Genomic DNA, 22,216 nt, shown 5'->3' on the forward strand with positions numbered 1-22,216 from the left:
GTGAGCATGCTGGATTGTAGTCGGAAATCAGGGAGGTAAGAAAGGAGGGGGCAAGGTGATTTAGTATTTTAAAGCCGATGGTGAAGAATTTCCATTTGGAGGTAAGATAGGAGGGGGCAAGGTGATTTAGTGTTTTAAAGCCGATAATGAAGAATTTCCATTTAATGTGAAGGTGGATGGGAAACTACTGGAAGGAAGTCCTTGAAGAGTAGAGAAACATGAATTGAACAAATTTTTAGAAAAATGATCCAGGCAGCAGACTGAAATGTGGACTAGTGTGGGGAGAGACAGGAGGCAGGGAGGTCAGCAAGGGGGCTGATGCATTAGTCAAGCTGGGATAGGATAAGTGCTTGGATCAACATACTAGCAGTTTGGAGAAGAAAGGAAGGATTTTAGGAGTGTTGTGAAGGTTGAACTGACAAGATTTTGTAGCAGGTTGAATATGTAGGTTGAATGAGAAATGAGGATATGCCAAGGTCACAGGCTTGTGAGGCAAGGAGAAGGGTGGTGCTGTCTACAGAGATGGGAAAACAATAATAATAATAATAATAATGTTGGTATTTGTTAAGCGCTTACTATGTGCAGAGCACTGTTCTAAGCGCTGGGGTAAACACAGGGGAATCAGGTTGTCCCACGTGGGGCTCACAGTCTTAATTCCCATTTTACAGATGAGGGAACTGAGGCATAGAGAAGTTAAGTGACTTGCCCACAGTCACACAGCTGACAAGTGGCAGAGCTGGGGTTCGAACTCATGAGCCCTGACTCCAAAGCCCGTGCTCTTTCCACTGCGCACGCTGCTTCTCGTAATAATGATAATGTTGGTGTTTGTTAAGCGCTTTCTATGTGCCGAGCACTGTTCTAAGCACTGGGGTAGATACAAGGTAATCAGGTTGTCCCACGTGAGGCTCACAGTTAATCCCTATTTTACAGATGAGGTAACTGAGGCACAGAGAAGTGAAGTGACTTGCCCACAGTCACACAGCTGACAAGTATCAGAGCTGGGATTCGAACTCATGACCTCTGACTCCCAAGCCCGTGCTCTTTCCACTGAGCCACAGGGGGAGGACAGGGTTTGAGTGAGAAGATAAGGAGTTCTGCTTTGGACATTAAGTTTAAGGAATTGGGACATCTAAGTAGAGATGGCCTGAAGGCAGGAGGAAATTTGAGACTGCAGAGGAGGAGAGAGATCAGGGCTGGAGATGTAGATTTGAGAATCATCTGCACAGAGATGGCAGTTGAAGCCATGGGAGCAAATGAGTTCTCCAAGGAAGTGGGTGTAGGTGGAGAATAGAAAGGGACCTGCAACAGAGCCTTGAAGGTCTCCCTCAGCAGGTGGGAAGCAGAAGAGAAGCCCATGAAAGAGACAGAAAATCAGTGACTGAGAGATAGGAGAACCAGGAGAGAACAGTGCCAGCGAAGCCAAGCATTAGATAGTACTTCCAGGGAAAAGTAGTGGTCCATAGTGTCAAAGGCAGCAGAGAGGTCGAAGAGGATTATTATAGAATAGAGGCTGTTTGATTTGTCAAGAAGGTGATCACTGATGGGCTTTGAGAGAACAGTTTCCTTGGAGGGAAGGAGGTGGAAGCCAGATTGGAGAAGATCAAGAAGAGAATTGGAGGAGAGGAAGTGGAGGCAGTGCATGGCGACAACTCCCTGAAGGAGTCTGTAGTGAAATGGGACGATAACTGGAGGGAATCTGGAGTTAACTGGAGGGAATCTGGAGTTAAGGAAAGGGATCACACAAGCATGTTTGAAAGCAGCGTGGAAGAAGCCATTGGAGAGTGAACAACTGAAGATGGCAGTCAGGGAGGAAAGGAGGGAGGGGGCAAGTGTTTTGATAAGGTACGAAGCATGGGGTCACAAGTGCGGGTGAAGGGTGGTAGATTTTGAGAGGAGGTGGGAGATCTGCTCTTGAGATATGGTTGGGCAAGATGTGTAAGTCGAAGAAGGGGCTGGACGAGGGAGGAACTGGAGAGGAGCCGGGGAGATTTTAGTGGGATCGTACTTGATGGTTTCAGATTTATCCATAAAGGAAATGGCCTGTTCATTAGGGGAAGAGATTGGGGAGTGGCACGAGACACAGGGTGTATGAGGAGGGAGTTAAACTTCTGAAACGGCTGGCAAGAACAATAAGTATATATGAGTAAATAAGGATGGAGAAGTAATGTTGCCCAGGGAAGGAGAAGACAGAGATGAAGCAGTCGAAGGTAAAGTTGGGATTTATCAATTGTATTTATCAATCAGTCATATTTATTAGTGCTTATGGTGCTAAGTGCTTGGGAGAATAAAATATAACAGAGTTAGTGGACATATTCCCTGCCCACAACAAGCTTACAGCCTAGAGGGGGATATCGTGGTGCTAGTTAAGTGCTTTCTATGTGCCAGACACTATATTAAGTGCTGGAGTAGATGCAAGATTAAGTGGGTTGGACACAGTCCCTATCCCAGGTAGGACTCACAGTCTTAATCCCCATTTTACAGTTGCGGTAACTGAGACAGAGAAAAGTTAAGTGACTTGGCGCAGGTTACACAGCAGATAAATGGCAGAGGCAGAATTAGAGCCCAGGCCCTCTGACCAGGCCCATGCTCTTTCCACTAGGCTACACTGCTTAAATCTGCAGCGGTGCTGTATAGTTTGTGCTTCTGTGCATAGGAGCGAAGGAAACATACTATGGAGAATTCCAGGGCTGTGGATTAGTGGTATGAGATGAGTGAAGGGGTAGGGGAGCAAGGGAATTGAGTTCAGCAGAGAGGGTGGTATTGAAGGATCAGTTTGTGCATCAAAGGAAGCTTCTTTGAGTGTGGAGATTAAATTGCCATTGATCCCTAATTTGCAGATGGGGAAAGTCAGGCTCAGGCACAGTGAAGTTGTGACTTGCCCAGGTCAAAAAATGGACAAGAGTTAGCTAATAATAATAATACCACTTAAGCATTTACTGTGTGCCAAGCACTGTACTAAGTGCTGGGGTAAACACCAGATAAGTTTGGGCATAATAGCTATCTAAGTAGGAGAAAGTAGGATTTATTAGCCATTTTAAAGATGAGGTACCTGAAGCACAGAGAAGTTCAGTGACTTGCCCAGGGCCACACAACAGACAAGTGGGAGAGCCATGATCAGAGCCCTGGTCCTCCGATTTCCCAATCATGTGCTCTTTCCACTAGGCCACACAGCCTACCCAGTACTTAGTACAATGCTCTGCACACAGAAAGTGCTCCAGTACTATTGATTAATTGAGCTCCTTGAAGTGTACAGCAAAAGCACCAAACAAGTGCCCTGTCCACAAGGAACTTACATTCTAAGTCCAGAGATGAACAGAAAAATATTCACAATCAGAATAAATGATTGAATGTATAATTGAATATATTTGATACACATGTTAGTGCTGAAGATGGGTAATTACTACAGTTGGTAGTTGGTTGATACAGCTTTGTGACCGCCCCATTCTTGCTTTAGTGTTTCTTTATAAACTTCATTCCATAGTGGAACGGTTTTTGGAATCTATACTTCTTGAATTCGTAAAGTTGTTTTACTGCTTTTATGTCGTGCATTTTATAAAATGATATGGTTTTAGACATATATGGTGCTAAGAAGGTGGATCAAGATCAAAAATTCTGGTTGACATTTCTTAGCACATGCACCCGAGGAGGAAAAAAGTTACAGGGCGAGGACAAAGGTAGTCAGTCTCTGCTGCCATCATCAACCGCCACCACTCAATGGAGGTGCCTTTTGAGGGCCCAGAATGGGGTGCGAAGGCAGGGAGGAGGGAGGGCACTTTCTTGGGTAGAAGCAGTAGAGAACAGGGGCCCTGACTCAACATGCTCATCCTGGGCTGGGTCTTTGGAGCCGTTAACACCCTCTTGTCCGGTGAGGATGGCAATGGCAGTCAGTCAGTGGTATTGAGTGGGCAGTTATGCTGAACAGAGCACTGGTGGGCCCGTAAGACTGTAGTGGTGGTGGTCACGGCTATAGGAATGGCCATCGTTTCCACCGAAGGAGGGGACGAGATTGGCCAGCTGCCTTCTCCTTTCTGCCTTGCCACTGTGGTCACTGCAACGACTGTGCCACCATCCCTTCTGTCCATTAGTAGGCATTTAATCTTGGCTTAAGCTGATGATGCTGGAAGGTGATAGAGTCTTGAGCCTCCATCCAGTCACAAAGACTTTGAGAGCATGAACCTAAGTGAAGAAATTGATTTTAGTGCTAGAGAGCTTTTGTAATACTCTTAACACCCTGTTGTCCCCAGTCCCTGGAGCGATGGTTAAGCCGGAGCAATGGTGGGGCCCGGATAGGCTTCAGATAGGTTTGAGTTTACCTCTAAGATTTCTCTCGCCAGGATTTGGCTATGTGAAGTGGTAACTTTATGCACAATTAATAGTTGGCCCGTTATACAGAATGTAGGTCCCCGGGAGTACCATATGCCAGATAGGTTGCTGAGCACATATGGATTCCACTGGAAATGCAGGAATTTTGAATCCTAGAAGCACCACTTCCTCCATCATCCGTTAATAGAAAGACAATGGAAAAGCAGGTCTTTTACCAGGTACAGGGCCCACAATCATCTGCCACAGTTAAGGCCAGAGCACGCCTGAACTTGAGCAGAGCTCTGCTGGTTGGGGTTTAAAACTTAGTTAACTGGGCAGACCACAGGGAGTCTAGGGGAACTCTGATAACAATAATAATAATAATGATAATAATGTGTGATATTAAGCACTTACTATTTGATGAGCGTTGTGCCAAACTGTAAGCTCTAGACTGCTAGCTCGTTGTGGGCAGGAAACGTGCCTGTCATATTGTCATACTGTATTCTCCCAAGAGCTTAATACATTTTTGTGCACACAGTAAGTGCTCAATAAATAAAATTGACTGACCGATTAAACACTTGGGTAGTACAAGATTATCAAGTCAGACACAACCAAGTCAGACACAATCTCTGTCCCATATGGAGCTTACAGTCAAAGAAGAGAAGAAAGCAGGGATTTGAGCTATATATTACAGATGAGGAAACTGAGGCATAGAGAAGTTGAATTACTTGCTCAAGGTCACACAGCAACAAGTAGCAGAATTGGGATTAGACCCCAGGTCTTCTGAATCCCAGGCCTGTCATGTAACTAGGCCACAAAGCTGTTAGTGCCCCTTTGAAGAGTTTCAGGTTTCATTTCTTTTTTTCTCCTCTTTAAAACCCTCAGCTCTCTATTTTGATTGGAGCCTAGTGTGTAGGGAAAGGAAAACTGAGGTCTCCTGCCTCCAGGAGATGGGTGAGAAGAAATTTGGAAAACTAAGGAAAGAAAGAGTGAGAGCTGGGAGGAAAAGGAGAAGTGTGAGAGCTGGTGGACAATAGTGCAAGCCTCCACATACAGTGATTTTTTCATTGGTTTCAGCTAGTTAAAATTACTTTTAAGGATTCAGTCAGAATTTTGGGGGAGATGTATTGGGAGAGAGTTATGGTATTCCTAAATCCATATTAATGTGCTTTTCATAACTATTTGAAAAGTGTTGCTTCATTCATTCATTCAATAGTATTTATTGAGCGCTTACTATGTGCAGAGCACTGTACTAAGCGCTTGGAATGAACAAGTCGGCAACAGATAGAGACGGTCCCTGCCGTTTGATGGGCTTACAGTCTAATCGGGGGAGACGGACAGACAAGAACAATGGCAATAAATAGAGTCAAGGGGAAGAACATCTCGTAAAAACAATGGCAACTAAATAGAATCAAGGCGATGTACATTTCATTAACAAAATAAACAGGGTAATGAAAATATATACAGTTGAGCGGACGAGTACAGTGCTGAGGGGATTGGAAGGGAGAGGGGGAGGAGCAGAGGGAAATGGGGGGAAAAGAGGGTTAAGCTGCCGAGAGGTTAAGGGGAGTGGTAGAGGGAGTAGAGGGAGAAGAGGAGCTCAGTCTGGGAAGGCTCTTGGAGGAGGTGAGTTTTAAGTAGGGTTTTGAAGAGGGGAAGAGAATGAGTTTGGCGGAGGTGAGGAGGGAGGGCGTTCCAGGACCGCGGGAGGACGTGGCCCAGGGGTCGACGGCGGGATAGGCGAGACCGAGGGATGGTGAGGAGGTGGGCGGCGGAGGAGCGGAGCGTGCGGGGTGGGCGGTAGAAAGAGAGAAGGGAGGAGAGGTAGAAAGGGGCAAGGAGATGTAGAGCCTCGAAGCCTAGAGTGAGGAGTTTTTGTTTGGAGCGGAGGTCGATAGGCAACCACTGGAGTTGTTTAAGAAGGGGAGTGACATGCCCAGATCGTTTCTGCAGGAAGATGAGCCGGGCAGCGGAGTGAAGAATAGACTGGAGCAGGGCCAGAGGGGAGGAAGGGAGGTCAGAGAGAAGGCTGACACAGTAGTCTAGCCGGGATATAACAAGAGCCCGTAGCAGTAAGGTAGCCGTTTGGGTGGAGAGGAAGGGGCGGATCTTGGTGATATTGTAAAGGTGAAACCGGCAGGTCTCGGTAACGGATAGGATATGTGGGGTGAACGAGAGAGACGAGGCAAGGATGACACCGAGATTGCGGGCCCGAGAGACGGGAAGGATGGTCGTGCCATCCACGGTGATAGGGAAGTCTGCGAGAGGACCGGGTTTGGGAGGGAAGATGAGGAGCTCAGTCTTGCTCATGTTGAGTTTTAGGTGGCGGGCCGACATCCAGGTGGAGACGTCCTGGAGGCAGGAGGAGATGCGAGCCTGAAGGGAGGGGGAGAGGACAGGGGCGGAGATGTAGATCTGCGTGTCATCTGCGTAGAGATGGTAGTCAAAGCCGTGAGAGCGAATGAGTTCACCGAGGGAGTGAGTGTAAATGCTTTATTAATACGTTGCCTTCCTGGTGCAGTTTTCATCTCTCATTCATACAGCTGATAAAGGAATATGGAAAGGATTATGCTAATATACTATTATAGCGATGCAGGGTAGGAATTATTTGATGAATTCGTTAGACGTTTTTGTAACTCAAAATAAAAATCTTTCCTTCCTGAAGAACACACATTAAGTGTATGAGCAATATGTGCCACATTTCGTGCAAAAACATACTGAGATAGCTAACTACTAAGCTGAAACCTAGGGAGAATTTCTGCCACTGTCTAAGATTATCTTTGTTTTCTAGAATTTGTAGTGCTCCAGCTAAGAGAACTTCAAGATGAGCAGCCGTCGGAAACGTGCCCCTCCGGTGAGGGTGGATGAAGACAAGAAGAAGGAGCTCTGTTGGAATATGCACGAAGACCGAAGGAATGAAGAGCCAGCGTTGGGTGGAGGCAGTCAACCTGTTCCAGGTCCAAGCTCGTCGGCTGCTCCTTTCATCATTATTGACGATGAACTAGAGGAGAAACTGACTCGCAGGGACAAGAAGAAACGTTCAAAGTCTGTTTGTTTTTCAACGTTAACAGATGAAGAGGAGGTCGGGTATATCTCATCCTCTTTATCTACAGGGCTAAATGTCGAAGTCTCTCCTCATTCCTCAGACTGTACTTGGAGAGCGTTTCTGGGTGAATTCGTCCTCCACGTTCTTCCTAAGCAAATCTTAAACGACAATTTCCATGAAAGAAGTTTTACTTTGATGCGATCAGATTTGGGTGGTCGGCTGCAGATCCGCCCTCAGCCAGATTGTGCGGAGACGGATAGCCAAGAAGCTTTCAGTGGTTCCGAGAACAGTATCTTGGTAGAAACTTCTTTTAGTGGTGAAATGTTAGAAGATTTGAGGTGGTTGCAGAAGAAGAGAGTAATAGAACTTTGCCAAAGAGTTGAAGGAAATCGTGTCATCAAGGTAATCACTTTTAAGTAATTTGTGTATGTTACTAAAGTGTAGATTTGCCTGCCAGCTGTTCTTGGACAGGCTTAGAGTGTGAAGAACAGAATATAAATGTGCATGTATGTCCTGAAATCAGAGATGGCAGTTAAAAGGAGTAGAGATGCCTGGGCTGGCAAAGCAAGATGGGAATGGAAGAGAACTGGAAACTGAGTAGGAAGAAATGAAGCGGCAGGTGGCCCTGGGAATGAGAAGAGCTTGAGCTGGGCTGGTGAAGGTTGTAGGAAGTAGAGGACTGGGGTCAGATGGAGACAAGGGAAGGGAGAAAAAGCACTGCCCTAGGCAATGAAGAAGTCCAAGAAATTACTGGCTCAAAGGAACTTCAGGCTGGTGAGTCAAGAGAATAATAATAATAATAATAATAATGATGTTGGTATTTAAGTGCTTACTATGTGCAGAGCACTGTTCTAAGCTCTGGTGTAGATACAAGGTAATCAGGTTGTCTCACATGAGGCTCACAGTCTTAATCCCCATTTTACAGATGAGGGAACTGAGGCCCAGAGAAGTGAAGTGACTTGCCCACAGTCACACAGCTGACAAGTGGCAGAGCCAGGATTCGAACTCATGACCTCTGGCTCCCAAGCCCGTGCTCTTTCCACTGAGCCACGCTGCTCAGTTTATGAGCCAAGTTTATGAGACAAAGGTCTTTAGGACAATTTTACAGAAACCCTGAGAAATGCTGGGAGGAGATTACTTTGCTCTTCTATGTTACTTAAGTAATTGAAGGACTTTAGCATGCTTTTAGTAATTATGACTAACATCTGAGAGTTGGATAGTAGAACCAGAAAAAACACTCAAGACCAATGATATTCTAGTGTAATCCAACCAGCCAAGAGAAGGGAGCCTGTCTCTGCTGACTACTTCTTGGCTTCCTTTGGCCAGATCTCTTCCTTTCCTCTGTAGTGGAAAATCACCCCTTGGACAGACATATTCATGAATATGCCTGAAAAGACTTATGGACGATTGTACAGCGAGTGCTTGTAAAGACTGTCCTTTTCTGTCTATTATTTATAGTGCCTGTCACTATTTTCTCTTCTACTGCTTGGGCTCCCTGCTCAAACCTCTGCGCAAGAAAAGCATTGTTTTCCAGTGGCTATATGCCTGACTGGTTGGATTACATTAGAATATCATTGGTCCTGAGTGTTTTTTCTGGTTCTACTATTGATTTTGCTAAAATGCCCAACTCTCAGATGTTAGTCATAATTTCTAAAAGCATGCTAAAGTCCGTCAGTTACATAAGTAACATAGAAGAGCAAAGTAATCTCCCCCCAGCATTTCGTACTGAGTTTCTGTAAAATTATCCTAAGGACTTTTGTCTCATAAGCTTATTCTGTATTCAGCCAATCAATTAATCATATTTATTGAGTGCTTACTGTATGCAGAGCATTGTACTAAGTGCTTGGGAGAGTGCAGTATAACAGAGCTGGTGGATACGTTCCCTGCCCATGATAAGCTTACATTCTAGAAGGGAGGCAGACATCAGTATAAATAAATAATGGATAAGTACGTAAGTACTGTGGGGCTGAGGTAGGGGGTGAATAAATGATGCAAATACAAGAGTGGGAGTGACAAGGAAGTGGGAGAAGAGAAAATGAAGGTTTAGTCAGGGAAGGCTTCTAGGAGGTGGTGTGCTTTTAATACGGTTTTGAAGGTGGCAAGAGTGGTCGTCTATTGGATATGAAGAGGGAGGACATTCCAGGTCAGAGGGAGGATGTGAGTGAGATATAAGCAATGAGATTGAGGTTCAGTGAGTAGGTTGGGAGTAGAGGAGCAAAGGCCAAGGTCTGGGTTGTAATAGGAAAGTGGCGAGGTAACGTAGGAGAGGGCAAAGTGATCGAGTGCTCTAAAGCCGATGGTAAGGAGTTTCTGTTTGATATGGAGATGGATGGGCAACCTTTGGTGGTTCTTGAGGAATGGGGAAGAATGGATTGAATGGTTTTGTAGAAAAATGATCTGGGCAGCAGAGTGAAGTATGGGCTGGAGTGGGAAGAGACAGGAGACAGGGAGGTCAGCAAGGAAGCTGATGCAGTAATCAAGATGGAATAAAATAGGTGCTTGGATTAATGTGATAGTAGTTTGGTTGGAAAAGAAAGGGCAGATTTTGGCAATGTTGTGAAGGTGGAACTGACAGGATTTAGTGATGGATTGAATATGTAGGTTAAATGAGTGCGATGAGTTGAGGAAAACAGACAAGGAGACAGAGGATGATGGTATTATCTACAGTGACAAGAAAGTCAGTGGAAGGACAGGGTTTGGGAGGGAAGATAAGGAGTTCTGTTTGGACATGTTGGACTGGTGTCAGTGGGACATCCAAGTAGGGATATCTTGAAAGCAGGAGGAAATGTGAGACTGCAGAGAATGAAAGAGATCAGGGCTGGAGTTGTAGATTTGGGAATCATCCATAAAGAGATAGTAAAGCGATGGTAGTTGAAGCTGTGGAAGTGAATGAGTTCTCCAAGACATTGGGTATAGATGGAGAATACAAGGGCACCCAGAACTGAGCCTTGAGGGACTCCCACATTTAGGGGGCAGGAGTCAAAGGAGGAGCCCACAAAAGACTGAGAGCATCCAGAGAGATAGGAGAATGAGGAGAGGACAGTATCAGCGAAGCCAAGTATGGATAATGTTCCCAGGAGAAGGAGGAACCACCGTTGGCAGTGTTGAAGGCAGCAGAGAGGTCTAGGAGGATTGGGATGGAGTAGAGGCCATTGGATTTAGCAAGAAGGAGATCACTGATGATCTTTGAAAGAGCAATTTCTGTGGAATGAAGGGGATGGAAGCCAGTTTGGAGGGGGTTGAGAGAATTGAAGGAGAAGAAGTGGAGACAGTGGATGTAGAAAACTTACTCAAGAAATTTGGGAAGGAATGGTAGGCAGGAGATGGGGGCGATGATTGGAGGGAGCTGTTGGGTCAAGGGAGGTGTTTTTAGGGTAGGAGATATATGGGCATGTTTGAAAACAGTGTGGAAAAAGCCACTGGAGAGTGAACAGTTGAAGATAGCGGTCAGGAAAGGAAGAAGGGAGGGGCAGGTGCTTTGAGAGGGTCTCATAGGATGGGGTCAGAGGCACAAATGGAGGGGGTGGACTTTGAGAGGAGATAGGAAATCTCCTGAAATACTACTGGCAAAGATGGGAGAGTTGGAGAAGGGGCAGGAGGAAGGAGGGCCTGGAGAGGAGCAGGAGAGATTTAGGGAGAGCCCACTTAATGTTTTCAATTTTCTTTTGAATATATTGATGTAGGTTGGGATTTTTCTCTTGGAAGCTGGATTAGCCAAGCCCACTTTTCTCAGTGATGGAAGTGGAAGAATAAAAAAAGCCTGTCGACTGATTCAAAAAATGATGGAAAAATTTTACAACTTCATAATTCCAGGTACTATTTACTTATCTATATTTTTATTGTCAGTTGCATAGGTAGTTATGTATTTCCAAAACCATTAAGAGGTGACATGAAAAATGATTTAGTAATTTGATAATTTAGTGTTTTGAGTAACTTGGATTAGCCATTACTTTTTGTTGTGCAGGAGATTTTACTGTTGCACGCATGCCCAGATCATTAATCTTTGTCATGCGTGTTTATAATAATAATAATAATGATGATGGTATTTAAGTGCTTACTATGTGCCAGGCACTGTATTAAGTGCTAGGTTGAATTCCATTAAATACTTAAAGGTGTCTTTAACCCAGTCTAGCAATGAACTAAACAAGTATTTAATCTTGCTTAAACACAAGTTTTCACTGTACAAGTGCGGTTGAGAATGTTGGTCTGATAAAACCGCGACACAGTGTGGGAAGAAATGGTTTGCACACAGTTCCCATTGTGGGAAGCAGTGTGATTTAGTGGAAAGGGCACAGGCCTGGCAGTCAGAGGATCTGAGTTCCAATTCTGGCTCTACCACTTGTCTACTCTATGACCTTGGGCAAGTCAATTAACTTCTCTGTGCCTCAGTTCCCTCACCTAAAAATTGGGGATTCAATACCTGTTCTCCTTCCTACTCAGACTGTGAGACCCTTGGGAGACTTGATCATCTTGTAACTGCTGCCCCAATGCATTGTACAGTGCTTGGCATATTGTAAGCGCTTAATGAACACCACAGTTATTAGTACAGCATGAAGTATCCTTAACTATGGGGTTTTGCAAGAGTGCAACGTGTATTCTAGCAGAACTGGAACTGTAATCAATAGTGTGGTTTCTATTGCTATTTACAACTGCTTTAATTAATTCAGTTGTAAGTGAGAAATGTACTGTAGTGAAATTGAGGCAAGGATGTCATATTTTTCCGTCACTGAAACCCACTTCTTTGCCGTCTTGTTTTACAATATTTGATAATAATAATGATGATGGCATTTGTTAAACGCTTACTATGTGCAGAGCACTGTTCTAAGCACTGGGGAGGATACAGGGTGATCAGGTTGTCCCACGTGGGGCTCACAGTCTTAATCCTCATTTTACAGTTGAGGGAACTAAGGCCCAGAGAAGTTAAGTGACTTGCCCAAAGTCACACAGCTGACAAGCGGTGGAGCGAGGATTAGAACCCATGATCTCTGACTCCCCAGCCCGTGCTCTTTCCAGTGAGCCACGCTCATGCAGCCTTTGTGCGGTTATCTTTCTGTAGACTGAAAATGGGTTATGTGATCTCTGTTCCGAGAAGCCAGGGGCTTTCATAGTTCTTGGTGGTCAGTGAATCAGTGTTAATTCAATGATCTCTTACTATGCGCCAAACACTGTACTAAGCATTTGGGAGAGTGTGATATAGCAGAGTTGATAGACATATTCCCTTGCCCACAAGGAACTTAGAGTGTAGTGGACAGAGAGCTTGATAATGTACTATTGAACTGGCTTTGCTTCTCTGGGATGCCTTGAAGAGAGAATCTTGATTAAGTTCATTCATTCAATCCAATTTATTGAGTGCTTACTGTGTGCAAAGCATTCTACTAAGCACCTGGCAGAGTACAGTATAACAATGAACAAACTCATTCCCTGCCCACAGTGAGCTCACAGTCTAGAGGCAGGTCTGATTTGGCTGGGGGTCCTCGATCCTTAAAGGGATAGTCTTGGTCTAGAAACCTGCCCCCCCACTGCCCCATGTTATTCATCTAGTTATTTACAGCACTTCATTCTGGCTTACGTAATAAAATACATTCATCCTAGGAGCACAACCTGATGAAGAGAAACAAAAGATTAAGAGGGTGCTAGCAGTAAACCTGATGATTTGGTAGGAAAAGAGGACAGAAGATAGGATGACTCCTGAAAATATTTTAATAGGCTTCTGATGGAATTTGGAAGAAAAGCTTCTAATTCCAATGGCAAGGAATTAAACTGTGGAGCAAATTGAGTAAAGTAAGTGCTCAGTAATACAGCAGAAGAGCTTGTATCAGCCCACTTCTGAAACCTTGAGTCCTCCCTCTCCTTCAACTTGTGTCAATACTTCCTTGATGATATTTCCAGAATCCTCCCCTTCCTCTCTATTTAAACAGTCACAGTGCTCATTCAGGCGGTTGCCGTATCCTGACTCAACTACAGCGTCAGCCTCTTTGCTGACTTCCTGTCTCCAATCTCTTCCCTCTCCAGCCTATTCTTATCTCTTCTGCCCTGATCATTTTTCTAAAATGTCATTCTGTACATGGCTCTCCACTCTTCAAAAACCTCCAGTTGTTGCCCATTTACCTCCACGTTAAGCAGAAACTCCTTACCATTGGCTTCAAGATCACTTAATAAGTTCTCTCCCCTTTATCTCCCACCACACTCCAGTTTACACGCTACCTTCCTGTCAAGCCAACCTACTCATTCTGCTCTGTTTTCATCTCCCACTCCCGATCTCTTCCTCACACCCTTCTGCATGAAATCCCTGTCCCCTACCCATCCAAAAGACCATTGCTCTTTCCATCCCAAAGCCCTTCTGAAATTACATCTTCAGGAGGGCGTCCGCTTTTAATATTATCTCTACCCACCCTATACTTCCCCAATTACCACTTCATCCCTTCCATATCATTTTAAGCACTTGGGTGCTCCCATCCCATATCCTTGTAACACTTATGTATATACCTTCATATCTATTGCTTCCTCATCCCTGTAATTTATTTTAGGAAAACAGGGTGACATATCACCTCCTGGTAAAAAATCAGGTAAATCTGGGTCTTGGTGAATTTGTGTTTTCTTAAAGATTTACTAATTGATATGAGTACTTTACAGTACAGAATTATTTAGGGGTGTTGCCCGACTATCTTCATGCTTACTTTCTAGATGGTAGAATTACCCATTTTTAAGGGAAGAAAGAAGAGGATAAAATAGTAATACTGCAAAAAAGGGAAAGAATTGTTATTTAATGGTAATGGAAAGTAGTAAATTGATCTGTTCCAGTTCAGGATTACAGTAACATTCAAGAGTGTAAAATATTAGTGTGAATGTCTATATCTATCTATAGATGTCTCTAGACCAAGTATACAGAAAATAAGCAGGTGCCCTCAGGGACAAATATTTGGTAATATACTTTCATTGCTAAAAGGATGGCTACTTGGTTTGAAATTGGCAATGTGAAAGTATAACTCTATGATATACACCGTTGTATCTTTCGTGGATTAAACTAGGTCAGACCAATGGTCCATCTAACCCTGTTTTCTGTCTCCAACAGAGGAACTCCATGATGGTGGCTCTCCAACCAAATGTTTGTGGTTGTGCCATCCGCACCCCTAACTTTTCTCCCACTATATCTCTAATTTTCCTCTAATGATTCACTCTGGATCACTTCTGCATGAATTTAGCTAGAGTCTTCTTGAACTTAGTGATATTTTCTGCCTAACTAGCTTTGTGGTAATGAATTTTTTGTATGAAAAAATACTTTCTTTGGCCTGTTTTGAATGTACTACTTTCCAATCTCAGTGGGTGTCGGATCTGGTGGAAAGTAGTTGTGTTTGCCATGTCTACAATTTTTTCTCTCATCGTTTCATGGACTTCAGTCATGTCACCATTCAACCCATAGCTTTACTCTATCGAATCTTAATTCTTTCAGTCTATCCTGTTAAGGAAGCTTCTCCGTTCCCCAGTTGATCTTGGTTGCTATTCTCTGTACCCTCTCTAGCGCAGTTAGGTGTTTTTTAAGATGTGATGAGAGCTGCACACAGTATCACAGGAGTGGAAACCCAATATTTTAGAATGGCAAATATCTGCCTCTAATTTAGTATTCCACCCCCTCGTCTTCAGTTGCCCTTCTTGGCTGCTGTTGACGCGTAACACTGAACGTTTCTCAACTGCTGAGTGTTGGTTTTATATACTGTTAGGGAGAAGCAGCGTCGCTTAGTGGCAAGAGCATGGGCTTGGGAGTCAAGAGGTTATGGGTTCTAATCCCAGGTCCACTGCTTATCAGCTGTGTGACTTTAGGCAAATCACTTAACTTCTCTGTGCCTCATTTACCTCATCTGTAAGACTGTGAGCCCCGCAGAGGACAACCTGATTACCTTATATCTACTCCAGTGCTTAGAACATTGCTTGGCACATATTAAGTGCTTAACAAATACAATTATTATTATTGTAAAGGGTGGATGGGGAACCAGTTCTTTACATAGGGCATCTTTGAGATTAGGAAAAAGCCAAAATGTTAAGAGAATCTGTATCTCAGAAGAGAACCATTCCTAATGTTCAAATTTGAAACTGGGATGTGTCTGTCACATAAAACTGATTTGTTCCTATAAACCCAAACTAGGAAAGGTCACTTCAAGTTAGTGACTTTCAGAAGGCACTGTAAATTAATTATTTTCATTTATTTTAAAATTTGGAGTGCTATTGTATGAAGTCTCTCCTTTCAATTATGAAATTAAAATCTTTTCTCATTTTTTCCTCCAACACACACACACTGATTTTATTATTGAAAGTTGTTAGTTTTGCATTTCTTTTAGAAAAAGAATCCTTAAGGGTTACCTAGAGACTTTTAAGATAATTAAAGACGTTGTTAAGAATATTGAAGGAGCAACTGAGAACTTGTGGTTTACTTTTTTTTTTAATTGAGGATTAAAAAAAAATTTCTCCTGCTGGCTGTGTTTCTCAAGTGCAATTACATGGACCATGGTGCCTTGGGTTGTAATTTGCAGATGGAACAGTGAGCTCTAGACTTTTCATTTGGAAATTACAATTGTGTAACTTTTTTACCTCAGCGTAGAAACACCCAAACCAATCCTTCTGTTCAAATATTACTATCTAAGCATTTCTGAAAAAAACAACCCAAAAACATATTTATGTGGGTGTGTGTGTGTAATTTCTGGTATTTCTTAAGCATTTACCATGTGCCAGGCACTGTACTAAGCTTGGATGGATACAAGCCGGTCAGGTTGGACACAGTCCCTGTACCCTGAGGGGCTCACAGTCTCAATCCCCATTTTGCAGACGAGGTAACTGAGGCACAGAGAAGTGAAGTGACTAGCTTAAGGTCGCATGGCAGACCAATGCTGGAGCCGGGATTAGAACCCATGGCCTTCTGACTCCCTGGACTCTACCCACTAAGCCATGCTGCTTCTCACGTATTGTGTGTGTGTGTGTAACACAGCCCTGATATTGGAATTTTTTTTAAAAGCAAACAGAGTAAACTCCAGTGTCCATATCTCCACCATCGAAGTGTTTTGATTCTTTGGACATTGTAGGACTTGGCCATGCAGAAGGCTAAAATTGCTAGGTGGGAAATGTGTTAAAAAATTGTAACATTTTGAAGACTGAAAGGCACTTTATTGCAGAAAAATTGGGCATTAAATATTGTTGAAGGTGATTTAAAATACCTTTAAAATAATCATTGAAAATAAATTTACCTGTGCCCCTTTATTGAATACCTACAATGCCTTTCTACTCCTGTGGAACGGTGTTTGCCTAGGGGAATTGGAAAAGTCTTGTTTGGATCATACTTAGTGGAGAGAAACGTAGACAACTCTATAGGCAGTCCTTGAATTATGGCACAGTTGATTCTTGCAAACTGTCTTGTGTCGAAACGTTGTATATTGGAATCAATTTTCCCATGACGAACAAAGTTATGAGTGAAGAATTGATTTCTGAACCAAGATCTGGTACCCTGTTTTACCCTATTTTACCAAATAATCAATAAAAGATGAGTAATATAGCTACTTGAGTGGATTTCTTATTGTAAATAGTAATCATATTGACATAAAAATCATGCAGTTAAAAATTCAGCACATAAAGAAATATAATACAGTACAATATGCAACACCTCTACTTACAGATGATCTAACACAGGTAAATGCTTTATCTTTTTTTTTTTTACACAAAAAACGTGTTCGCAGAGGAGAAAAGGAAGGGTGGTGGGATGTGTTAGAGATGAAAGGAGGAGAGAAAAAGGGGGCGAAGAGGAAGGAAAGGGAAGAATGGGAGGAAAGAAAGAGGGGAGAGAGATCCCTGGGGGTTTTTATGTCAGATTTCTTTGAAGCATTATTAATCAGGTATTAACTACATCTCTAATCCCAACTTTTCTTTTCTGTACTCCTTGTTTCACCTAGGACTGGGCCCTTTGACAGGGCCCTGACCCTAACGGAGCAGGGTCCCCAAATCAACCAGGGACTGGGAACACTGGGAAGACATGGAGGGAGTAGGTTTATAGGAGAGAAAGAGCTGGTGGACATAAAACACATCCCAAAAGCTCCCCTTCTAAATAGGTAGGAGAGAGAGGCCGTATGGGAGGCAGCTGCTAGGATTTGACTGCCTCCTCCCCTGAAGAGAGATCACAGATGGCAGGTGATGAGAGAATAACTGCAGACTGAACAGTTATCCCCACTGCTGCTACTATTTCCTTTTTTTGTTGTTGTTAATTTATATTTTTTAAGCACTTACTGTGTGCCAGGAATTTTTCTAAGCATGGGGTAGATGTTCATTCATTTAGTAGCATCTATTGAGCACTTGCTATGTGCCAAGCACTGTACTAAGCACTTGGAGTGTACAATTCGGCAACAGATGGAGACCATCCCTGCCCAGTAACGGGCTCACAATCTAAACGGGGGAGCTAATTAGGTGGGACACAGTCTTAATCCCCATTTTACAGATAAGGTAACTACGAGGTAACATAAGTGCACGGCCCATGGTCACACAGCAGACAAGTAGCTGAGGCAGGATTGGAACCCAGGTCCTACTGATTTCCAGGCTGTATCCACTGGGCCACACTGCTTTCCCAAGACTTTTGAGTCTGCCGCAACTGCCAGGCCCTTTTTTGCTGTACTGCAGTTCTGGTTCCACCGAGCAACAGCAGGAGTGATTGTAATTTAGACTGTGAGCCGTTGTTGGGCAGGGATTTTCTCTATCTGTTGCCGAATTGTACATTCCAAACGCTTAGTACAGTGCTGTGCACATAGTAAGAGCTCAATAAATAACGATTGAGTGAATGCACAGCATAAGGGCTTTAGGAGATGGGGTGGCAGGAAGACCAGTGTGGGGGAGGAGGAACAGGAAATCCATGGGGCAGGAGTTTTGGGCTTACATGGGGTTTTTTTATGAGCTAGCCATTGTCAAGGCAGATACATTGTCAAAATCCTGAGAAAGGGTATAAATTGTAAATTCAGTGAAGTAGCAGTAGGTGCCATATGTTGTAATTTGGACAGTTGTAAATGAAGGACTTCTTCTATCCTTATTAACAAGTAATGGTCTAATCTTAAAAGAAATTATTAACTGTTGTTCCTGTTGGTTGGATCAAACTGTGAGAAGTTTTGTTCTTTCAATGTGCGCAGATGTCCTGGAGGAGGATGAGGAAGTGTCAGACAGCGAGTTGGAGAGACAAAACATCGAAGAGCTTTATGACTTTGTACGACTTACCCACCAGCAAGAAGCCTGGTACTTGAGGGAGGACGTCCAGCACCCTGCACTGATTCCCGTGCTGAGGCCATACCAAAGTGAAGCTGTTAACTGGATGTTACAGCGAGAAAATTTCAGAAGCTCTCCAGCCAATGGTAAATACAAGGTTGCTTAGGGTAAAGGCAAGTGGAGATTAGAGTCAAATGAAAACCCACTTATCAATCAGATAATTGTATTGATGGAGAGCTTCCCGGGTGCAGGGCACTGTCCTAAGCTCTTGGGAGAGTTCACTACAGCAGTCTTGGTAGCCAGAGTCCCTGGCCACATGGAGTTTTCAGTCTAGATGAGGTCTTACAGTCTTTCAGCTTTTTCCTTGCACAGCCTGTCTGGAAAGCCAAGCCTCGGTTGCCTCCATCTTAGCTGTGTTCTTAAACCTGGGTAAGGGATGTCTGTGGAGACAATCACAGGTTTGAGTCTGGAGATACCTTATAAGTTCCGAGTGGTCGCATGTTAATCCAAACCAGCGTTAATTAGGGCAGTAGACAAGAACTATTCCGAGTCTTAAACAGGAGAAATGGTACAGGAAAGATAGAAGAAAGGTATAGGAATGTTTATGAAGGCGTTTGAGATGTGGGAGTCTGAAGGGGTTTAGGGGAAAAGGGACCTAAGCAAACAGATGAAACATGAGGAGAGATTCTGGGATGGTGCTACCCCTTTAGTTGCCTGAGGTTTATTTCTTTCCCTTTCTTCCTTAAAATTTTTATCACAAAGGTAGGCAATTCCCTATTCTCTATAGTTCTCACCCCACCTCTACCTCTTACATCTCTCTTTCCTTCATTACCCTTTCCATCATTTTGTCTTACCCCAAATTTTACTGTAATATGTAATCACTCTTAGTGTATTTTTTGTCTTTTTTTCAGCAGCCATGAATTAGCCATTCATAATTGCTTCTACTCTCTGTTAATATCAGTCATTCAATCAGTGGTATTTATTGAGTGCTTACTGTGTGCAGAGTGCACAGTACTCTGTGGAGAAGCAGCATGCCTTGGTGCAAAGAGCACGGGCGTGGGAGTCAGAGGTCATGGGTTCTAATTCCGGCTCCGCCACTTATCAGCTGTGTGACTTTGGGCAAGTCACTTAACTTCTCTGTGCCTCAGTTACCTCATCTGTAAAATGGGGGTTAAGACTGTGAGCCCCACGTGGGACAACCTGATTGCCTTGTATCTACCCCAGCACTCAGAACAGTGCTTGGCACATAGTAAGTGCTTAACAAATACTATAATTATTATTTTACTGCACTAAGCATTTAGAGAATACAATGCAGTTGATAGGATCTCTGACCACAAGAAGTTCATAATCTACTGGAGGAACTGTGTACTTTGGAAATTTTCCCTAATTTCGACAGTTGACATAGATTTTATTTTGAAGCTGTTCTTGTTCTCTTTCAACATTTTATTTATGCTCCAAATTGTATTCCATTTTAATTTAGAACAGCTTTTTTTGTCTATGCACGGTGTTTGAAATAATATGAGGTTTTCATTCAGATGTGTGGGTCTTTTTGAATCAAAAAGTTGACCTAACTGAGGAATACTCCTAATGCAGTCTAGCAACTGGGGAATCTTTTGACAGTTAAACTAGGAACTGCTTGCATGTAACATTTAAGAATGGGTGGAGACGATTACTATAAAAAATAATTTAATGCAACAGTCTCTCACTCAACTTTGGATAGCTTCCCGGGGATAGGTAAAAAGCAGAGTGACCTAGAAAGAGCATGGGCCTGGGTGTCAGAGGACCTGGGTTCTCCAATACTTGCCTGCTGTGTGACTTTGGACAAGTCGCGTAACTTCTCTGGGCCTCAGTTTCATCAATTGTGAAATGGGGATTCAGTATCTGTTCTCTCTCATACTTAAACTGTGAGGCCTATGTGGGACAGAGACTTTGTCTGACCTGATTGATTTGTATCTAACCCAGCACTTGGAACAGTGCTTAACCCAGTAGTAATCGTGTGGCAAATACCATTTAAAAAAAAGACAGAGTAAAGAGAATATGTGCAGAATAAAGTGTATCAGGTCATTAGATGTGGGAAGGCATAATGGCAAAAGGAAGATTAGTTGATGTGAAGAGAAAATATTTAAACGACATTCACTTTTTGCTTTCTGCTGGTACAGTGCTACAGAAATGCTGTACACAATTTTAATTCTATTTCAAAAGTGGGGTTTTTTTACATACAAACCCCCTTCTAAACTAGAGAAGCTTGTGCTTCCATTTGTATTTTATGTTCATTGATTTAATAACCAGTCGGAATATACTGTAAAAATAAAATTGCTCTTCTCTTGTGTTGTTAGAATATTTTGTGCACACACATACTCAAATTTCATTTTCTGGTTAGTCATTTTTTACTCTTCTTTTCTCCGTCTCCCTTTATGTATCCAGTAAGTCCCTCTTCCATCTAATATAAGAAGTTAACGGAATGTTAGTAAACATTTTTTTCTTGAAGCCTAAATGTGCTGCAATAGTTGAGTCTGGATTGTCTAGGCTGTGTAGGCTTGCTCAGTATCTGGGGATTCCGTGGGAATGGGCTTCTCTTTTACTAAATGTAATTGTTCTGAAAATGAGAAAAGTTCTTATAGCCTGTTTTCTCCTTTAGAAAATAACCTACACTTTTTATGGCGAGAGGTCATTACACCAGAGGGAATGAAACTCTTCTATAATCCATTTACTGGTTGGTAAGGCAACAATATGTTTGTTTTTAAGGGAATGCAATCAAACCATGGATAAAAAAATTAGCAAGTAACAACACTTTTGGTAGTACTAAAAACAGAGTACTGGGTGATGATGTTGGTAGATTCTATTTCACAAAGAGTAAGCAAGAAATAAATAGTACTTACCACTTTTCAGCAAGAAAATCAAGTTGAATCGACATAAAATTGTAAAGAATTAGAGATTGTAGAATATGGTTAAGAACTTCCTTGGGTTCGTCATGTAGTTCTTTTTTTTTTTTAAGCACTTCTCGTGTGCCAAACACCAGGCTGAGTGATAGGGTTGATTAAGATAATCATGGGAGAGACAGTCCCTGTCCAATATGGCACTCACAATCTAAAAGGTATTTAACGTTTTACAGATGTGGAAATTTAGGCAGAGTGGTAAAATGACTTGCCCAAGGTCACGTATCAGGCAAGTGATGAATCCATATCTCCTGATTTCCAGTGCTGTGTTCTTTCCATTAGGCCATATACTTTTCTCATTTTTCATGTAAGTCCAATTTAAGTTCTAAAGGGTTTTCAGGAGTCATTGAACAATAACTAATGATTCAGTGGCCACTGCCCTTTACATTTTATTGTACAAAGACCATTAAAGATCCCAGAAAAGAGTATAATGTTTCATTTTACTTTCTTTTTCATCCTGGACAAGAAAAATGAGGGCATTGCCTGCATTATTCTCCCTTTGACCCTACTTATTTAATGCTTTTTCAGTATCATCCGGGAATACCCGAATGCTGGGCCTCAGTGGCCTGGTGGAATCTTAGCCGATGAGATGGGCCTCGGGAAGACCGTGGAGGTTTTGGCTCTCATCTTGACACACACCCGGAAAGACATCGAACAAGGTGTCCTTACATTCCCCGAGGTAGGATATCTGTGGCGCTGATGGTACCCA

General features: G+C 43.0%; 1 protein-coding gene across 1 annotated transcript in view; it reads left to right on the forward strand.

Moving 5' to 3' along the window:
- SHPRH (SNF2 histone linker PHD RING helicase) overlaps positions 1-22,216 on the forward strand; it is a 131,788-nt gene that overhangs the window by 11,657 nt on the left and 97,915 nt on the right. Inside the window, exons 2-6 of the mRNA XM_029056420.2 lie at positions 7,094-7,750; positions 11,032-11,161; positions 18,499-18,717; positions 21,210-21,288; positions 22,036-22,186. Of these exons, the coding sequence (XP_028912253.1) occupies positions 7,127-7,750; positions 11,032-11,161; positions 18,499-18,717; positions 21,210-21,288; positions 22,036-22,186 (1,203 nt within the window). The 5' untranslated portion in view covers positions 7,094-7,126. The remainder of the gene's footprint in view (positions 1-7,093; positions 7,751-11,031; positions 11,162-18,498; positions 18,718-21,209; positions 21,289-22,035; positions 22,187-22,216) is intronic.

Source organism: Ornithorhynchus anatinus, chromosome 2, assembly GCF_004115215.2.
Source record: "Ornithorhynchus anatinus isolate Pmale09 chromosome 2, mOrnAna1.pri.v4, whole genome shotgun sequence".
Classification (NCBI taxonomy): domain Eukaryota; kingdom Metazoa; phylum Chordata; class Mammalia; order Monotremata; family Ornithorhynchidae; genus Ornithorhynchus; species Ornithorhynchus anatinus.